This window comes from Carettochelys insculpta, chromosome 6 (genome assembly GCF_033958435.1).
Source record: "Carettochelys insculpta isolate YL-2023 chromosome 6, ASM3395843v1, whole genome shotgun sequence".
Taxonomy (NCBI): domain Eukaryota; kingdom Metazoa; phylum Chordata; order Testudines; family Carettochelyidae; genus Carettochelys; species Carettochelys insculpta.
The window spans coordinates 91096779-91117322 of NC_134142.1; the positions used below are offsets into that span (position 1 = coordinate 91096779).

A 20544-nucleotide genomic window follows, 5' to 3' on the forward strand; every position below is an offset into this window, starting at 1 on the left:
AGAATATTGCATTCCATGCTAGTCCTGTACCTTGAGGACTTCCCCTGTTCCCCCAAAGGGATGAGGCACAATTTACTTGATCCAACAGTCCTCCTCCAGTGGGTGTAAACAAGAAGCAATGTGTGATCTCAGTCATTAATTCTAGTATGCTGGGCCCAATAATCATGACCCCATCAGTGCTCTGGAAGTCAGCCAGGCTTACAGGGGAAGGTAAAAAAAAAAAAAAAAAAAAAAAAGCAGGAAGGATGGATTAATGTATTGTCTGATGCTGCCCAGCTCACAATGCTGAGTGTTTTATCCTACCCTGTCCAGGAGAGAGTGTCTGTGGTGAGCTGCTAGCATCAGGGACATCGTCAAGCCCACTCATTTAGTACTGCTCTCTGCATAACCTATATCACAGAGCAATGTGGTGGTTGATTTTCATTCATTTGTGCAGGTGTGGTCCGATGGGTAAGTTCTGGGACTCAGTTTTCATCCTGACTTTGTGTAACCTCAGGCAAATTGTTTCCCTTCCCTGTGCTGCAGTCAGTCACACCCACCTCTTCAAAGTGCTTTGGGATCTTTTGAGTGGAAAGGTTCATAAGTGGGAGAGGACTAGCTCAGTGGTTTGAGCATTAGCCTGCTTAACCCTGGAGTTGTGAGTTCAAGCCTTTTGGGGCCATTTAGAGATCTAGGGCAAATAGATTTTTTAAAAAAAAAAGGGATGGTGCTTGGTCCTGCCAAGAGGGAAGGGGACTGGACCTGATGACCTCCCAAGGTCCCTTCCTGTTCTATGAGATGTATGTATCTCCATACAAATGTACAGTGTTGTTATTTCTGTTCTGGGTAAATTAAAGGAGAAGCACACAGTACAGGGTTTATCCCTGTATCCTGCTTCAGATTTGACAAAATGTAGCAACATCTGGAGGCAATGGGGACTGATGAATTTGTGGATGCTCTGGGCCTGAAGAAAAGATTTCCTCCACGAATTAAAATAGCTGCAACCAATGCCTGATGCTGCCAAACTTTTATGCTACAGTCCTGCTCTAGGACACATTGATCTCAGCTCTGATGCAAGAGATGTAGACAGCATTGTGGTGAATCGGCAAGCAACAGTTTGACAACACACGGAGCACATGACTTATGAGGAGAGGCTGAGGGATTTAGGCTTATTTAGTCTACAGAATAGAAGAGTGAGGTGGGATTTGATAGCAGCCTTAAACTACCTAAGGGGAGATTGCAAAGAAGATGGATCAAGGCTGTTCTCAGTGGTGATGGATGGCAGAACAAGGCACAATGGTCTCAAGTTGTAGTGGGAGAGGTCCAGGTTGGATATTGGGAAACACTATTTCATCAGGAGGGTGGTGAAGCCCTAGAATAGCTTGCCTAGACAGATGGTGGAATCTCCATCCCAAGAGATTTTTAAGTCTTGTCTTGACAAGCCCTGACTAGGATAATTTAATTGGAAGTGGTCCCACTTTGAGCAGGGGTTTGGACTCAATGACCTCCTGAGATCTCTTCCAACCCTATGAGCCTGTGATTTTATTCTATGATTCCGTTAACAGTACATGATGAGTACATGATGATTCCTTCTCCAGGCCATGTGTTTCATTCCTGCTTTCTCCAGGGGTTTGGGGCTGGGGTTGTTGAGAACATGTCCTGTTCATCCTCTGTTGACTGACATTTTGTCTAGCATGGAGTCCAGTGGCTGATTAAGACACTGCATTGACTTAGTCTAGCGGGATCAATGCCTTGCTCTCATTGCTGGATAACGTACTAAATGGTGGTCCTGTGCGGGAGGGTTAGGACTGTTCTGCCCAGAGGTAGGGACTGATCCTTGCTGAGCAAGAGGGGTACTGAGGAAAGATGGCTGCCTCCTTAGAAACTGCCTGGTGAAAATCAAGCACCTATTCTGGGAGTGGGCCAAAGTTTTTGAGTCATTGTTTGGCTGGTAGTAGCCGAGATCATTTCATGCCTGGGTCCTTTCATGTCTTGGACAGGAGCGAGAGAGAGCACCCCACCGCTTACCACTCACAAGAAACAGCAATAATATAATACTAATAGAATGATTCACAGATCGTCTGCCTGCTCCAAAAATAAAACCCAAGGAAAACTCAAACTGTGCAAAACTCAGGGAGAATAGGAGGGAAAGGAGTTGGTGAGAATGAAAGCCAAAGCCTGCATGTCAGCTGCAGTATGGAGAGTTCCTTCCAACTGGCCCCGCTTCAAAGGAACAGTTTTTATTGTCCAAGAGCATTTCCAGAACTCCATTCAAACCCTCCAGAAAATTAACCCAAGATGTGGAGTGAGATTTATCACCCAATTAACGAGGGCAGGACACCAGAATTAGTGAGACAGCGAAGAGAGAGGCGTGGAGGAAGGGGAAGACGTGTGTACCCTGTGTGAGAGGCAGAGGAGGAGGAATAAGGAACAGAACAGGGGAGAATCAGGTTCCAGAGATTTAAATTAAGAGTGATCACATCAGAAGGTTTCTTACAGAAGACTGAATGGATGCCGTGACTCTTCCATTGAAAGTGCAGAGTCACAAGCTAATCTTCTGCATCACAAATTTGACAAGTTGTGGAATGTAATAAATGAGAAGAGTTTCATATCTAGGAAAAGCCATCTGCTCTTTGGGGCCAGAAGGGGAATATTTTGTTGATCCTGCCATTTTCCTGAAGATTAGTTATGGATTTGTCTGTCTCCTTTTGCACAAAACGGTCCCAAACACACCAGCCCTCTCGCTGATTCCAGCTCTGCATGGCTATAATCACTGTTTAACTGTGTACTATCTGAAAGAATGTTGGAAAGTCAAATCAGTGGAGACTTTGCCTTAATTTTCCAGGGCTCCGATCACTGTTGACTATTTCATGCTAAACTTTCTTGTTTTCCCAGAGGAGCTGCTTGCTTGCACTGTAATCTACTTATCTCACAATCTGAATACAAGTAATATAATAATCATTAAACCCAATGACAAAATTAACTGAAATGGCTGGATCTTACTATCATTAAAATAAATATCAAAACTCTCCTTCATTTAATGGAAGACTGCACCCATAATAAAATAGTCTGCTAGAATAAGTATCTACCAGATTGTTATGCTGGTTAAAAGGGGATTTGATCCTGGTGTATAAGTACCCACATGAGGAGATTTTGATAGTAGAGACAGCTTTAATATTACAGACAAAGGCATAACAAGATCCAATGGCTGGAAGCTGAGACAACTTCAGACGAGAAGTAATGCACAGTTTGTAAGTGAGAGTGATTCACCCCTGGAACAGCGTACTCAGAGATTTGGTGAATTTTCCATAAATGGAAGTCTTTTTGAAATAAAGATTAGATGTTTTTCTGAATTATATGCAATAGCTCCACTGCATGTTATGGTCGAATGAAATTATATGGCCTAGATTATGCAGGAGGTGGGACTAGGTCAGAGGTCCCCACACTTTTCACATTATGTCCCCCAAACTTCCGTCCCTACCCCATACCCAACAATGCGGTTGGGAGTCAGGGCCAGGAGCAGGATTACAGTTGATGCTGGGAGCTGAGTCTGGGACTAGAGCAGCTGCAGAGAGTCAATTGCCAAGGCTGCAATTAGAGGTGGAGCTGGGAGCAGGGCTAGGGCCACAGCTAGAGCTGAGGCTGGGGGCAGGACTGAGCCGTGGCCATGGCCTGAGGCTGGAGCTGGGGCTGGGGCCAGAGCTGGGAGTGGAGCTGTGGCCAGGCAAGCTGCTGGGGCCAACATCTGGGAGCCAGGGGCTGAGGCCAAGGGGTGGGGCTGGGCATGAAGAGGCAGCCAGAGTAACAGCCAGGGCTGGTGCAGAGCTGGGGGGCAGAACAGGGCTCCATGGCACTCCCTCTCTGCCCCCTCTGGGGCCTGGGCTGGACCCTCCTGCATCCCAGTGAGGTTCCTCTATGCCCCCTCCAGGAACGCGCTCCAAAGTTTGGGGCTCACTGGACCAGATTATCATAATTGTCCTTTCTGCCTCTAAACCTATGAAACTATCAGCTGTATCCTACTGTAATTTAAAGCATGCTTGAAACCATGCACCCTGATCCTGCAGGGCAGGTGGCTGCAGACTCTTTGCAGTTGGAATACATGTGCTTGGGCTGGAACGTTCTGTAGTGGCTCTGTGAGGATTTGTCATCATCCAAGGAAAATGGGATATTTTTTCCCAGGAAAGTGCACGGGACTCTGTGTCCAGGTGAGTGAACTCCTTTGGTTTCTTTTCCCTTGCTAAGGGCATATCCAGCCTTGCTGGAAAGGAACTTAAGACACAGCTGCTTTGCCCTGTCAGGGAGAAGTCCACCTTCTTGGGGATGAACATAGTGAGAGATATTATGCTAGAGGTGAAAGGGAAATAAGTGGGAAGGCAGCCTTGGGGCCTCAACACTGACCTTCTCTTCCCCAATTCACTAGGACTATCTCCTGCAGAGGAGAGGGGCCAGCACCACAATCTGAGGGGAATACTACCCATTTTACAGAACAGCGGACTTCCCCTATCCTCCTGCTGCTACCAGTTAGCACCATAGCCAAGATTGTGCTTGAGAATGGAATCCGCCTGGGGTTGTGCCCCTTGCATGTCCCAACAGTGAACAGTGAGCTAGAGGGACCACCCTCTTTCTGGGGCTAAGAAGGAAATTGACTTTGTCTTGCTTTCTCCAGTGTCTCATTTCTCCAGCTCTGATGCCGAAGTGAAAATGATATCCGCAGAGTACAAGTTAACGTTTAATTTCCTAACTGTTTTTCAGGGCATAGACTTTCCATTGGATTATTGGCAGCAGGTCAGAAATCTGCATTTAGAGCCGAGTCATTTGACAGCAGCCCCTGTGCCCAGAAGTATGAACATTGCAGAGCTAGACATACAGTCACCTCCCCCTCCAGACTTCCTCCTTTCCATGGTGCCTGTGCATATCACAGCCTTCAAGCCATAAACAATTTAGCAGCTGGTGAGACCCTATTCATCTGTTAGTTATATAACCATGCTGAGGGCAGCTCCCTCTCAGCCTGCCCATTGAAGAGATTTCCAGCATGGCATGGCTTTTCTCATGATTTTGAATGGAAGCTTCTTGGCTGCCTGAGTGACCAGGTCCCTCCTTTTTGGTCCAGACCTTCATGGCCTGGGGTTGCCCTTCATGAAAGACCATGGTTCAAAGCCATCAGTAGTGTCTGGCATTAATGCCTGAACTTTCTGAACTGTTTTGCACCTCAAAAGCCTTCTTCCTCCATTGCTCTTCTGTAACCTACCCTGTGGCAGGATAGGGATTGTTTCTGATTTCACTCCTTGGGTGTTGAGAAAAATAGTTTGAATGAGGCAAATAAATCTAGTGATAAAGGAGTGATAATTTTTTCCTCACAAAACAGTCTCCTTCTGTCTCCCAGGCCTGTGTTCTCACTGCATGGTGTCCCTCCCTCCCCATAGTGGGTGGAACAACAGGTTCATAGGATCATGGGAATTGCTGTCCCAGTGAAGATCAATGGTTCACCTAGTCGGGAAGCCTAGTTCCAGTATCAGCCAGTACCAGATGCTTCAGTGTAAGACACGTGAAATAAGCTCTTCTTGAGGGAAGTTCCTTCCTAACTCCAACAGCCAATGGCTGGATTATGTGCAGAAGCTGGAAGCTGTATATCTTATTTTTAATACTATCTAATGTCACTGTGGATATTCCCATTATCCATACAAGTGTCTAAAACTTTTAACCCTATCAAGGTCTTGGCCCCATTGATACACTGTGGTAGTGGGTTCTGTGTGCTATTTTTCACTGAGTAAAATAAGTAATTCCTTCTATTTGTTTTAAATTTGTTGTCTTTCAGTTTCTTTTAATGCCTCTACCTACCTGAATTATAACAAAAAGTGAATAAGAGCTCCTGATTTACCTTTATTAGAACATCCTTTATATTTCATTCATCTATCATATCACTTTCTGTGTCTTCCCTAAACAGTCCCAAACTTTTCAGTCTCTCCTCATGTGAAACTCTCTCCAAGCTTCTATTCACTTGTATGTCTACACCAGGGCCGTGTCTACACTCAGGAAAAACTTGGAAATGGCCATGCTAATGGCCAAATCGGAGAATACTAATGAGGCGCTGAAATGAATATATCGTGCCTCCTTAGCACGCTGCTGAAGTGCCGCATTTAGCTTGTGCGCAACTTGTCTACACGGGGGGGGTCCTTTTCGAAAGGACCCTGCAAGCATCGAAATCCCCTTATTCCTATCAACTGAGGACCCCCGTTTAGATGAGCTGTGCAAGAGCAAAACACAGCACTTTTGAAGTGCTGCAGCTGGCAGCATGCTAATGAGGCACTGAATATTCATTTCACTGCCTCATTAGTATTCTCCAATTTGGCCATTAGCATGGCCATTTTGAAGTTTGTCCCTAGTGGAGATGTAGCCCAGGTGTCAGCAACCTTTTCGAGACAGAGTAGTAAAGTTTGATCTTTTTACCTCCATGTATGGGCTGAGTGCCACTGGCACTTTTTACAGTCAGACTACGTCTTCACTATGGAGTTATAGCAAGATAACATCTGTTATTTTGAAATAACTTTGTGAGTGTCTACGCTACGCACATGCTATTTTGAAATAAATTTAAAATAACAGGTGCATTATTTCGCGATCACTAAACCTCACTGCAGGAGGAATAACATCTGGAAATAGGTGCTGCTAAAACAAGCCACGTCTACACTAGCCCTATCCTTTCGGAAGGGGCATGGTAACGAGCCACACTGGCAGATGCTAATGAGGCGCTGCAATGAATATGCAGTGCCTCATTAGCATAATGCCAACCACACACGGTTCAAAAGTTCCGCTTTCAGATTGTGCACTGCCTGTATAGACGGGGGCCTTTTGGAAGGACCTCAGACTTCAAAGGCCCCTTCTTCCTGTTTGGTTTTAGGAAGAAGGGGCTTTTGAAGTCTGGGGGGGGGTCCTTTTGAAAGGCCCCTGTTTACATAGGCGGCATGCGATTCAAAAGCGGCACTTTTGAACCTCGTGCGGCTGGCGTTATGCTAATGAGGTGCTGCATATTCATGGGAGTACCTCATTAGCATCTACTGATGTGGCTCATTACTATGCCCCTTCCGAAAGAAAGTGGCTAGTGTGTAGCCATAGCCACGCGGAATAGTGAGCTTTCGAAACAAGCCATAATGGCATTCAGTGGCACTGTTTTGACTTAGTACTGTGTGTCCAGAAGTGATATTTTGAAATAGCTGTGTGCTATTTCGAAATATGCTTTGTGTGTAGCTGTGTTATTTCAAAATAGCTGTTTCAAAATGTCTTATTTCAGAATAACTTTGTAGTGTAGTAGTAGCCTAATCATCCTATTTACAACAGCTTCATTAATAAATAAATTAAGATGCAGAGCTTGATTGTTTAGGTGTTAGCTGGTAGCAATAGCTAGTCTTTTGTTAATCCACAGGCAGCCTGGCTTTTGAGTAAACTCCTGACTGCATGGGGGAGGAGGGGCAGGGCTGAGCTCCCACCTCGCCTACTGATGAAAATTGGCTTGTGTGCCACTCTTGGACCCTGGTCTACACTGTCATTTGCTGTCTCTGGACTCTTTATTCTGTTGTATCCTTCTGGCAACAGGCTGATAAGAACTGAACGCAATATTTCAGGGAAGGCCCTGCAACCAGTTCAGAACCTGACATAATATTATTCTTAGTATTATTGTCCATCCTTTACCTCTGTAACCTAACATTTTGATTGCTGGTATGCATGAGGCAGAAGTTTTCCTTAAGCTCTGTGGGCAGCCTGTGATGGTGTGCTGTAGGACTATAGTTTTTCTTTTTCTTTTATAGGCTGCAGTGACATTTTATGCAGATGTGCATCACAGTTGGACAGTGATTGTTTTTTGGCTGCAGGCAGCATCTTTGAGTATGCTGAGAAGGGAACTGTTGGTTTGTTTGTTTTTTTTTCTGAGAGAAAGTGTCTTGGAGGAGATGAAGAGGTAGCGGAGTTAGATTTGATAGACAGGCACTTAGAATCATAGGGCTGGAAGGGACCTCAGGAGGTCATCAAGTCTAGCCCCCTGCTTCCAGCAGGATCAACCCCAACTAAGTCATCCTGGCCAGGACTTTGTCAAGCCAGGACTTTGTCAAGCCAGGACTTAAATATAAGATGATGAATTTTTGATAAGGATAATCCCATTCCTTACATTCCTCTAGCTTTTCATTGAAAACTTTCCCCAAACAATCTGTTAACTACACAGCCCCACCATCATGTAACCATCCTGGGGTGGGAAGCATCTGCCAACCAACACACTTTGTAAAACAGAGAGGGGAAGGACAATTTTTGCAAAAATCATCAAGCAAAACCCCATCTCTGGCCAAAAGAGCAATGGGCTCTCGCAGGGTTATGAAGAGAATCACACTTTTTAATATCAAAACAAAAAGCAGTCAAGTAGCACTTTAAAGACTAACAAAATAATTTATTAGGTGAGCTTTCGTGGGACAGACCCACTTCTTCAGACCATTACTATTTTTGGCGCTTTGTGCGTCAAATATTGAGTCTGTTCTGGTCTGGCTATGGTCTGAAGAAGTGGGTCTGTCCCATGAAAACTCATCACCTAATAAATTATTTTGTTAGTCTTTAAAGTGCTACTGGACTGTTTTTTTTGTTTTGGTAGTATATAGACTAGCACGGCTCCCTCTCTGTTACACTTTTTAAGATGTCACCCATCATAGAGGCACAGAATTCACAATATCTGCTGCTAAAGGCTGATGGCTCAGGTGATCCCCTTCAGCCTTTACACTTGAGATGCCAATGAGTTTGTTGTTGAGACTATTAAGCTACCCCCTAGGAGCGACGGCATTTGCATTAACCCTAGTGAGAGGGCTGAGGACTGTCCCTTCCTGATGGGTGGTGATGAGTTTTACGAATTTGCTTCCTCCCATCAAGTATCTGCAAGGACAGGACTACTAAGCTGCGTCTACACGTGCACGCTACTTCGAAGTAGCGGCAGTAACTTCGAAATAGCGCCCGTCACGTCTACACGTGTTGGGCGCTATTTCGAAGTTGAAATCGACGTTAGGCGGCGAGACGTCGAAGTCGCTAACCCCATGAGCGGATGGGAATAGCGCCCTACTTCGACGTTCAACATCGAAGTAGGGACGTGTAGACGATCCGCGTCCCGCAACATCGAAATAGAGGGGTCCTCCATGGCGGCCATCAGCTGGGGGGTTGAGAGATACTCTCTCTCCAGCCCTTGCGGGGCTCTGTGGTCACCGTGGGCAGCAGCCCTTAGCCCAGGGCTTCTGGCTGCTGCTGCTGCAGCTGGGGGTCCGTGCTGCATATACAGGGTCTGCAACTAGTTGTTGGCTCTGTGTATCTTGCACTGTTTAATGAAAGTGTGTCTGGGAGGGGCCCTTTAAGGGAGCGACTTGCTGTTGAGTCCGCCCCGTGACCCTGTCTGCAGCTGTGCCTGGCTCCCTTATTTCGATGTGTGCTACTTTGCCGTGTAGACGTTCCCTCGCTGTGCCTATTTCGATGTTGGGCTGAGCAATGTCGAAGTTGAACATCGACGTTGCCAGCCCTGGAGGACGTGTAGACGTTATTCATCGAAATAGCCTATTTCGATGTCGCAACATCGAAATAAGCTATTTCGAAGTTGGGTGCACGTGTAGACGTAGCCCTAAGGTGATAGAGAGCAATGGTATAGCTGTGGGGAAAATCCTATGAAAGGGTTTCTGTGGTCTCACTGTGGAGCATCGCACTGAGAAGCACAAGTCATCCTGTGGAAGCTCTGCTCACAAAAGTGAATTGAGCGAGAAACACACTATTGGCATTGATAGCATGGAATAAGGCATGCTAGAATTTTTAACTGGCAGATGTCCTCCTTTCTTACAGCTCAAGTGTTCGCAGCTAAAGCCTATACATGCTAGGCTCCCAGATAACTGAAGTGGAGTTACACCCTAATCTTAGGGGAGGAAGCGCTCCCATTTGTCTAAACGCTTCACTTTAAAATAATAGGGTTGTGTTCCCTCAGGTGTGTAGGTCAAGTCTTGCGCTGCTTTTATACCCCATTAGGCTGTGAGTTGCAATATGGGACAGAATTTTGGTTTTGTGTGTGCTATATACGAGGCAAAGGTAGCAGGAAAGAGGAGGGCATTGCGTCTGTCCTTCAGGGTGCTGATAACTGGAATGAGGAACTCCCTCTCTCCATTCAGGACTCTGTACAAGGAGCATATGGGCTTTATCTGCATTAGATAAATTTGGCATACTGCCAGTTAGGTGCTTAGCATGCCTGTACATTACACACACACACACACGTGTTCCTTGTGACATACACCTGGATGATCACACTTCAGTGTTGCCAATCCTTTTGGTACTTTCAGTTTTTAGGACTCCGTCTTGCACACACAACTTCATGCACCTACCCAGGATGCTTTTAATTCCCTTGATACTTGCAGTTTCTGCAGCTCTGCTCTCTGCAGCAAAATCACAGTGGTCAGTCATCAATCACATTTACACAAAGTAATCAGAGCCCTGATGTGAAGATGTCAGTGGACCTAGATTTCTCTAGGACTGTAGTAGCAGGCTCTCATAGTACCTTCATGGGGGCTGCTGGTGGAAATACAGTCAGAATGTGATTTATATGTTTTCCTTGTTCCTTTGCTTTTGCGTCAAAAACATAAAGTTAGAAAACAAACCCAACCACCCCCAAGTGCCTGGTTGTCTCCCAAAATTCCTCCACAGTGAAGGATGTGAAAAGCTTAAGGTCAGCATTATGTGACTGATTCTGGCCACATGGTTTTGATGTGGTGTGCATTGTGTTTGTGCTTTTTTAACAATATTGTTCATTTCATCAGCTGATTTTTCCATTGAGGGTTGTGAGGGAGGGGATGAATGGTAAACCTACGTGTCTGCCACAGATGGAACTCCAAACTGTGGAATGAATAAGTACCAAAGTGCTAACTTGATGGAGCTCCCAGACTGGAATGATCTCTTCTTAGACACTCATTAAAAACAGCCAGAAAGAACTGGGAAAAGGTCAGAAGCAAGAAGGGATGAGGTATGGAGACCAACGCAAATCAGAGTCTGATTCCCAGTTAGGTCTGATACGTGGGAACCAAGTAAACTGGAAGGATCTCATGTGAAGCATAATTTGAGATGGTTTGGGGATTCTAATACTGCATCTCTGATCTCCATTGTTTGATCAACAAGCTGGAACAGCCCCCAGAAAGTTTTGCCACCAGTACTAAATGGTGATACTGGAACAGGGTTAGCAAACCAGTATAGCAGGGGTGGTCTGGTCTAGTAAAAAGAGCAGGAGCTGCAGACAGGCAAGCACTGGGACTTGGCACAGACTGTGTGGGTGTGAAACAAATTGCGAAAGCTCCAAAGTGTACTGAGACTTGAATCCTTTAAAAAAGAATTAAATCAAGAGCCTGGCAGCACTGAAGTCTGGTACAGGCCCAGCAGAGGAAGAAGCTAAGCTGGATTTCTATGCCCACTCCCATCTCATGCCTTGATCAACTGTTTCATATTTGTACAGCACAACTGGGGAAAGGAGAAGGCTTGTGCTGTATGATTGGTATTAGTAGGAATGTCCTCAGAATGCAGCCCCAGGGCACGAGAAAAGAACTGGAATTAGATTCTGTGACTATCTGTGTAGCTCTGGAAGAAGGTGGCCCTAATGTGGGTTTGCGTGAAGTGACATTTCTAACATTCAGCTGTACTGGGAAGCTACTTAGTGGGAGCCGGGGAACTGAGTAACTCTGCCAGTGTTCTTTATGGAGTAGGGCAGTCCCCCCAGTACTTCCTTCTCAAGACTAACGTGTGCTGCTCGATGCCCTGGGCTTCAGACTGCCACAAAAGATCCAGGTTGATTTGTAATTAGTTTCAGACAAGCAGTTGAAGACCAGGAATGGTTCTCTTTACACCCAGCCATATCCACATCCCAGTCTGCCAGGAAACTGAGAGCCAGCCATGCCAGTTTGAAGAGTTGGGCTGCCGGGGTAGTTTTAGCAGTTTGCAGCTGGTTAGTGGCTATGTTGTATGAATCTGCTCCGTGGCTCCATTCCCACTCCACCCCTACCCAAAGGCAATGACTCAAAGGCATGGACTCAGGGGCCTTGGGGAGGCCGAGGTCTCTGGGTATGGAAATGAAGCAATAGCTTGTCTGGTCATGAAAATACTGTGCACCAGGCCCATCTCCTCAACAGCCTCTGAATTCAGGCTACGGGCAGCTGGCTGTTCCCTGTAGGAATACCCCCATCCTGTGCGTGGGGACCTGCGGGGCTCTCCTGTTTTGTCTCACTGTGTTTTGCAGCACAGACGGTTGCAGCATGGAAATTTGAAGCAAAAGGGAGGAGAATGTCTTCCTTTTGGACGCTTGCCCAATTCGCTCCCTGGAGTCTGGATTACTTCATTCCCTCCACCCCCCAGCCTGTGAAGGGTCGTGGCCCATCTGCGCTCGTAGGGAGCCAGGGGTAAGCGCTACTCTCGTCACAAGAGCTAGCGAGAGCGCAGTGAGCTGCTTGGCTACTACAGCGTGGTAGAGAAATTAGGGACGTGCTTGCACCCAGCCCTGCGTCCCCCAAATCCGCCGGCCCCCCCGGGCCCCTGAACTCGCCGCGTCCCGGCGTGAGAGCGGGCGACGGGACACGAGCCTTGCGCGGCCGGGCGAACACGCTGCCTGTCTGTCTGCCGGGGCTGACCTGCGCCCTCTGAATCCAGGAGCCAGCGCGCCCCGGCAAAGCGCGCTGCGCGGCCGGCTGCTGGCCTGGGCCAAGCGGGAACGACCGGTCGCTTCCCGCTGCGGCCGAACGCCCAGTGCAGACCCCGCAGCGCAGCGCAGCGCAGCGAGCGCCCCCCTCGCCCGGGCCGGGCCGGGCCCAGCTGTGCAGCGAGCAGCTCCGTCCTAACCCTGCACTCCTGTGGATCAGCACAATCCCTCGCGGAACAGCTGCTCGGCCGGCGGGAAGACGCTTCCCCATTGGCCCCGCGTCCCGCGGAACTGTCCAATGGGCGCTCAGGTTCCTCATTGGCCTCTTTCCCGGTCCGCCTCGGGACGCGACTTAACCCGTTGCAGGCCCCGGGTCTGGGTTCTAACCGCGCTCCTGGCACCGGCACGTCGCCAGTCGGCCCCGCGCTGTACAGGCGCAAGGCGACCTAGGCGGGAGCTGGCCAGGGGCTCCCCCGCCCTCTGCTCAGGGTTCTAAGCGCCTCCGCATCCCGGGTGGGGCACTAGCCTTGATCTGGGGTTTGTTTGCCTGGGCCACCAAGGATTTCCTGCGTCATTTTGAACGAGTCACTTGGGCGACGTCTGCTCTGGGGGCAGTCTGCAGAGGTCTCGCTGCACGCCTCTAGCACCGGTGTGAAGTGCCCTGTAGACAACTGAAGGAGCCCCAGAAGTTTTGTAGCAGTGGAGGCAGAGGGAGAGAATTAGGGATGTTAAAATGTAACTAGTTAACTCATAAGCCACACCCTGAATGGATGAGGCTTAGTGGTTATGGTTAACTGGTACAGGCTGGGCAGGGCATTGCTCCAGCTCTGCAGGGCTGCTGTGGGCTGTGCTGCTGTGGCCAGGCCAGAGTAGCCCTATCTGGGATGGCCCTGGTGGGAGGGACAGCTGGGAAGAGGCAGCTGGGGAGTCTGCTCCAGCCCAGAGCAGCCCCCCTGCTGCAGATGAGGACTGCTCCATCCCAGCTGGATGGAGCACCCCGTTCATGGCATGCCCAAGGCCTCTGTGGACAGGGGCTGCTCTAGCTGGACTGGAGCGCCCCTGCCTGCAGTGCCCCTGGGCTGGGGGCAGCTCCAGGCTTGCTAGAATACTAGAGAGGGATGCTCCAGCTGGGCCAGATCAGCCCCAATTCCCGGCATGCCAAAAAGTGGACTGCTCCAGCCTGGCCAGAGCAGCATCTGTCTGCAGTTTCCCCAGCTGCACCCCACCCCACAACTGTTTAATCAGTGAACTGGTTACACCTAGGCTATGTCTATGCTAGTGAGTTTTTTTACAAAACCCATGGAGCATCCACACTAAAAATATGTTCTGCTGAAATACTGTCAACAGAACTCAGCAGTCCTGCCCGCCCCCAGGCAGGATGCCTTTCTTGACAGACTCTGTTGACAAAAAAGACGTGGACATTCGGGGGAGGGGGCTAAGGGAAGAATTTGGTGCCACTGGCAGCAGCTGTGCTTCGTGGTGGGGGAGCTAATCAACATGCTTGCCTGAGGCTTGCAGTTTGGGGTGCGCTGCAGTGCCATGCCCCCCGGATAATGCCTATGTTAAAAAAATGAGAGGGTCATGCCACCTCCCACTCCCACCATTCCCATGGCCCTGCACAGAGGGACTGCTTATGTGATTAAATACTCACCAGAACTTTAGGATGTGTTCTGCTCTCTACATGCCCCCCATCCACACTGCTATTTTTAGCAGGGTAGTGCCCCTCTAAGTGGCTTTCTTGTACAGAAGACTGTCTCAGCCCTCAGGGAAAGCAAACACTAGGGGCTAAAGCTCTAGCAGAGGGTAAGCTGTCAAGAAAAGAATTTGGTAGTACCCTGCCAAAGCCTTTCATGGCTAAACACCACATTAGATCCAGCTTGCTTTTCACTGAAGTGTTAAGCTATATATACGGTACAGGCCACTGCCACTGCAGAGAAGGCTGTAGCCTTCCTGTATCTCAGTTACCTGTCTATAAAATGCTGATAATAACATTACGTTATGTGATGGAGTGGGGGATACCTGTGTGTATGTGAGTGGCTCACAGAGGGTGTGGGGCTGCTGCTGAGGGTAACCTTGATGACCAGGTAACACCTTTGTACTGCAGACAAAGGAGGAGGTGGAGCCTGAGGGGTTTGAATTGGAACTGGGATTTGGGAAGCAGTTAGTCTGGGCTGAGGGAGAGCGAGACAAAGGAGGGGGCCAGGCCCCAGCTCTGGGGGCCCCTCGGGGCCTCCTTTCCTCAACATGGATGGGACTGGCTGTCTCTGCCTGCTGTACTGACTCCTCTGTACAATGCTGTGTCCTGTCGGCTAATAAACCCGCTGTTCTCCTGCTGAGTGAGAGACTCTCCTGCCTGCGGACAGGGTGCAGAGCTTGGGGGACCCCAGAACCCCATCACACTGGTGTCAGGAGTGGGATGTTCTGCACCCTGAGGATGGAGCATCCAGCAGTAAGTGACCGGGGCCCCGGAAGAAGTGGGGCCTGCGAGACCCAGGTGTGCTGAAGGGCAGTGAGGTGCAGCTCCCCAAGGCGGAGGGGCCTGCGGCCGAACCCAAGCAACTGTGGTCGTGGTTCTCGAGAGCGGGTGTCACACTGAAGAGGGGGTTCCTCTGAGAGTCTGTTGGAGTCGGTCCCAGAGGGCAGAGGGGCCTACGGCCTAACCCCGGGGAGCTTGTGACCTGCAAGGAGCCTGGCACACTGAAGGGATTCTTCCAGGAAGCGTGGGGTGCAGAGGGCATCAGCCTGAGAGCCTGCAACCACACTCAGCAACGCCGCTGTGAAGTGGCAGCACCTGGAAACCAAATCGAGATTAAAGAAGCTGGACAAGGCAGCGTGGATGTGCAGTGGCAGAGCTGAGGGTTAAGGAAAATCCTGCAGAGGTGAGCCCGGATCGGGGCAGGGAACCCTGGACTGCATGGAGCTCTGAACCGAGTGGCCTGCCACAGCTCAAGGAGGGAAGGAGCGATTCCAACCCATCATCTACTAGTGGCCAAGACAGACCTGCGAAGAGTTTTCCAGGCCTGGGCCGAGGAAGGTGCCTGTGTGTCTGTGCAGGAAAGCAGCTTGTCCACTGGGAATGGCAAGTTGTCTGTGAGAGAAGCTGCTTCACCTTCTGTGTGTGTGTGGAGACCAGCCGGGGGGCTGGGACAAAGGAGAGAGTGTCTCCCATTGTCTGTCTGTGTTGAACAGCAGCAGCAGCCTGGGGAGAGAGCAGAGCCTGCATTTGGAAAAGGAGCCAATGAGGAAACTAGCCCATTGTCTAAGGAAGACTTCCCCAGCCTGGGGTGGCTGGAGAAGGAACCACCAGGAAAGAGCGTTCCAGGTGTGCCTAAACCCAGCCATGGGGGCTGGAGCAGAGGGAATGGCTCTGGGATGGGCAGTGGTATCCCTGCTAAGGACACTGGTCCTTGGTGCAAGAAAAGTGCTTCTGCTTCTGGGGAAGTGAATCCTTTGCCTGAGCCTGTGGGGGCTCGAGATGGAGCCAAGATCCCAGAGCTGGATCTGAGGGCAGCTGAAGCCCAGACGGGAAGTGGGCCTACCTCTGTGTCTCTCAGGGGGAATGATGCTTTAAGTTGGTCTAATCCAGTTAGTATCATCAGGGAATCCCAGAGACCAGACGATTCTGGTACTTGTTCTTTGCCTGATGCTGAGGTATTACTGGGAGGGGGTGAGAGGACTCTGTCCTACCAGAGTCATCCTCTCACCAGGACACAAGAACAGATGGGCAATGGAGTTATGCTGACTGATGAAGATAAAGGAGCTGGTAGCAGAAGGGAGGAAAGGGACCCTAACCTTCTGTCCGGTGGTACTGGCTGTCTGCCTGGAGGGGGATTACGTGGGAATCTGCCTGATGGGCCAGAAGTGATCCTGGGTGTAGGTGAAACCCAGGAGCTGGTTGTGCCTCAAGGGAGCAGTGCCCCTGTGGAGCCAGACAGGGGTGAGTTATTGTTTGGGGGAGCTCTTGAGGAAGAGAATTTCCCTGAAACTTTTCCTGACCCGTCTGTGGGGACTGCAGAAAATGGGAGTGAGGTGAAGGAGAGTGAACAGGAAAGGTGCATGTCTGTAAGAGCCAGAGCAGCCCTTTGCCTGGGGAGAAGTTTGTTTCAGCTCCTGATGGCCAGGACCTGCCTGAGTGTGAAACCACTGGCTGTGCTCTGGAAGGGTCCAAAGCAGGCAGTGTAAAAGTTTCTCAGGAATTGGAAGCTGGTGCAAGTAAAGTAAAAACTATCAGGGAATGTGAGCAGCCCTGTGAGAACCAAGTAAAACAGCGGCACAGCCAATCTCTGTAGGATGCAGGAGAGCGCCAGCAATTCCCCATCTCCAGATGGTGGAAACACTTATATTCTCATACTGGATTCGACTTCTGATTCCATGGGGAGGCAGTAGTTGGAGGTGGAAGGACGAAGGAGCTGTGGGCCTGGTGGGCCAGTAAGGGATAAACAGGGATTCCTTCATGTGGATTCTGCGTCTGGGACTCACAAAACAACTCTCAGAAAGCAGTTTGGTTTGCAAATTTCCAGACTGGCAGGAAGGGGGCCATCTCCCTGAGATCATCAATGGCCCAGCTCTTGTTAGAAGGGAGGGCACACCCAGAGAGATCAGATTTCCACCCCAGGGGGCAAGGGAGAAGATTAGAACTTGATGGTGCTAAGAAAGGCCTCAGCCATTTATCCCCAAAATACCAGATTCTCAAGGAGGTTACACAAAAGTTGTGGTCTACCAAAGAGCAACGTAAATGTACAGTTGCAATGGGTTTGTTCTGTTACTCACGCTGATTGCTGTAACCAAGGGGTGCTGCTACCAAAAGCTGTAGAACTGTACCATGCACTGAATGTTTGAAAAGAGCCATGTGACATGATGACATTGATGTAGAAGCATGAATTGTATGTTGAAGGAGTCTGTAACTCTGAAATGTCACCATTGTTCCCTGTAACTAGTCTTGCAACCTCTGACATGAGAAGGAACATTCCAAACCTATTGTGTGGCATGGAAGGGGAAACTGAGGCACACAGCCATTGTGGTGGTCTGGCTAAATGCCAAGGATGGAAGCATTTGTACCTTCCGTTACTGGACTGTAACTGAATTCCAGACATCGGCTGGAGCAGCTGTATGGACTGGTGGTCAGATGGGGCAGGACCCAGACCACAAAAGACCTGTTTGATCTGTTGGTGCTGCAGCATCTGTATGGGCTCTGCCCGCCCGACTTGAGAACGTGGCTGACGGACCGGGGCCGAAGCAGCGAGACCAACCAACCCAAGGGAACTAAAGGGACTTGCCCGGCTGCATCACATGAAAAGGGCCAAGACCAAGCTCCTGACTTGGAGCCTCCCCCAGCAGGACTATGATGTGGAGGTGGTGCACATCGAGGGGAGAACAGAGGGTACAGCCGATGCCCTGTCACAAGGGGAGAGCCCCGAACTTCCCCAGGTCACCAGTTGAGTGACCCCGCTCAGTTTGGTCTGGAAGGGGGGAGAGATGTGATGGAGTGGGGGATACCTGTGTGTATGTGAGTGGCTCACAGAGGGTGTGGGGCTCCTGCTGAGGGTAACCTTGATGACCAGGTAACACCTTTGTACTGCAGACAAAGGAGGAGGTGGAGCCTGAGGGGTTTGAATTGGAACTGGGATTTGGGAAGCAGTTAGTCTGGGCTGAGGGAGAGCGAGACAAAGGAGGGGGCCAGGCCCCAGCTCTGGGGGCCCCTCGGGGCCTCCTCTCCTCAACATGGATGGGACTGGCTGTCTCTGCCTGCCGTACTGACTCCTCTGTACGATGCTGTGTCCTGTCGGCTAATAAATCCACTGTTCTCCTGCTGAGTGAGAGACTCTCCTGCCTGCGGACAGGGTGCAGAGCTTGGGGGACCCCAGAACCCCATCACACCTTACCTCTCAGAGATGCTGTGAGGTATATTACATGCTTGGGATCATGCAAGTACTTAAGATGGATATACGTGTAAGAAGACAATCCCTGTTGAAAGTGCCTATAAAATAAATCAGTCGGTTATTAGCTGGAAACTGATCTCTTCTAGTTTTATTTGGCCAAAGTGCTGAGGAATCACTAATCCAAAAGACACCCTGGGAAAAAGGTACTATGACATTTCTAACTGCCCCTTCCTCTCCAAGAGTAGCCAGGGTAATGGGTTATCCTGTCCAGCTTACTAATCACCTTCCTCTGGTTATCGGGAGTCTGTGTCATACCCCACAGGACTTGTAGCATTGAGCTCTAAAAATTGTATATCCTGGCCCTCGACAAACGTTTCATGAAGGGAGCTTTAACAATAAAATATGCAGGATAATCATTGTGATTCCATGAAATGTAAGGGACAGGAATCACAGCCAAGGAATAATACCACATGGTACCTTCCATCTGAGTCTCAAAATACTTTGCAGATTGGACAGAAGTAAATACCATACCTCAACTGTATACCCACTCCCTTGTTTGTGATGGTGTGAAACTCCCTTCTTCCCATGCCTATCTGTTATTTTGAATAAACAACTTTGGTACTGTCTGTAGGCCCGTACAGACAGCTTGTGAGTCTTCTGCAAGAACAGCGTGTCATGGATCTGGATGTTCTCTGAAGTCTTGCAACTAAAAATGATTGCAGAAAATCTGGTCATGTTTGGCAATCTCTGGGAAAGATTGGAAGCTGGAGTAGCAGGTGCTGCTGCATGACAGAACTGAGGCGCTGGGACAGCAGAGGTGGAGGTCTACAGATCCCAATTAATTGTAATGAAGTGCTTCAGCTGGGCTGTATAGCTATCTAGAATTGGAACACCAAGGAGAATTCTGGGTTAGCGCTGTGGTGTATTGGCAGAGCCATGGGAAGGGACTAGAATAGCAGGGAGCTGCAGGTTAGGATGGAGGTGCATGTGGGGAGATAGACTGGAACAGCTGGGTCTGCAGATCAGGACTGAAGTGCATTGGAATAACCAGTTAGAGATTCAGACGACAGTAGCAGGAAGGATTGAAGATCAGGATGGAGCTGCATTGACTGCATTGTGAGAGGGAAGCTTGTATAGCATCTGCCTGCACTCTGCCTGGCTCTTGTTAGCACTGTCAGCCCTTCACTTTCGTGAGCACTAAAAGTCACCAGATTTTTGAGAGAGTGAAAGGACTGACTAGAAGCGCATGTGGGCTCCTCTTTATTGGAAGGAATAGGAAATCTCTGCTGTGAAGCTGGAGTGCAAGGGCTTCATTCCTCAGTGAAAGCAAAGAAGGGAAATGCAGATGTCACAGCTGGAATGGGAGATTTATCTTGGCAAGCAGAGAGGAAAAATATTTTAAAAAATAAAAGAGAAAACTTAGAAGAATCCCCTCCACATTTGCTAGCCTGCCAATATGTGCAGCACCACCAAGCTGCAAAGGTCTTAAACTCTGGATTTGGCCTATAGCTCATTTGCTCTGGCTCTTTGCTGGTTACTCGTTGGAGTGAAACCCCAGAGTAGTTTCATAGCAGGAGTGATAAAGCCATGAGAACTAAACTGGATCTGAGGAGAGATTGTCTTAAAGCAGCTCAATAAGCGACAAGGAGGAGAGAGCCTGCAATAGGTAGACAGGTGGAGGTGAGATGAAGGTCCATGCTCAGGTGACTGTTGAGGTGGCAGAAATGGAGAGCTTGCATTTTGATGGCTTATGCTAGCTCCCAAGGTAACACTTGTATATAGGGAACGGGATCTTGAACTGCAAGGCACGACAACATGCAGCCTGATATCCAAGCAACTCTGAGTGTGAAGGCTGGGTGAAAACATGTGGTGGAAACATGTTTGGACAGTTCAGTGTGTATGTCACTCAGCAGACCTGGGAGGCTGCAGGAGCCAATATCTCAAAGACTCACACTCTCTCCTTGCTGATGAGTTGAATTAACCTGAGCAAATTGTCCTGTCATGAGATATCTGTGTTTG

General features: G+C 49.1%; 1 protein-coding gene across 5 annotated transcripts in view; it reads left to right on the plus strand.

Moving 5' to 3' along the window:
• Window positions 1-20544, plus strand: part of CREB3L1 (cAMP responsive element binding protein 3 like 1) — a 74076-nt gene that overhangs the window by 19946 nt on the left and 33586 nt on the right. Inside the window, exon 1 of one of the 5 annotated variants that reach the window (XM_074998966.1) lies at window positions 4062-4184. The exons of the other annotated variants lie outside the window; for them this stretch is intronic. Coding sequence (XP_074855067.1) covers window positions 4140-4184 — 45 coding nt within the window. The 5' untranslated portion in view covers window positions 4062-4139. Of the gene's footprint in view, window positions 1-4061; window positions 4185-20544 lie in introns of those variants that run through there. 5 annotated transcript variants of the gene reach the window in all.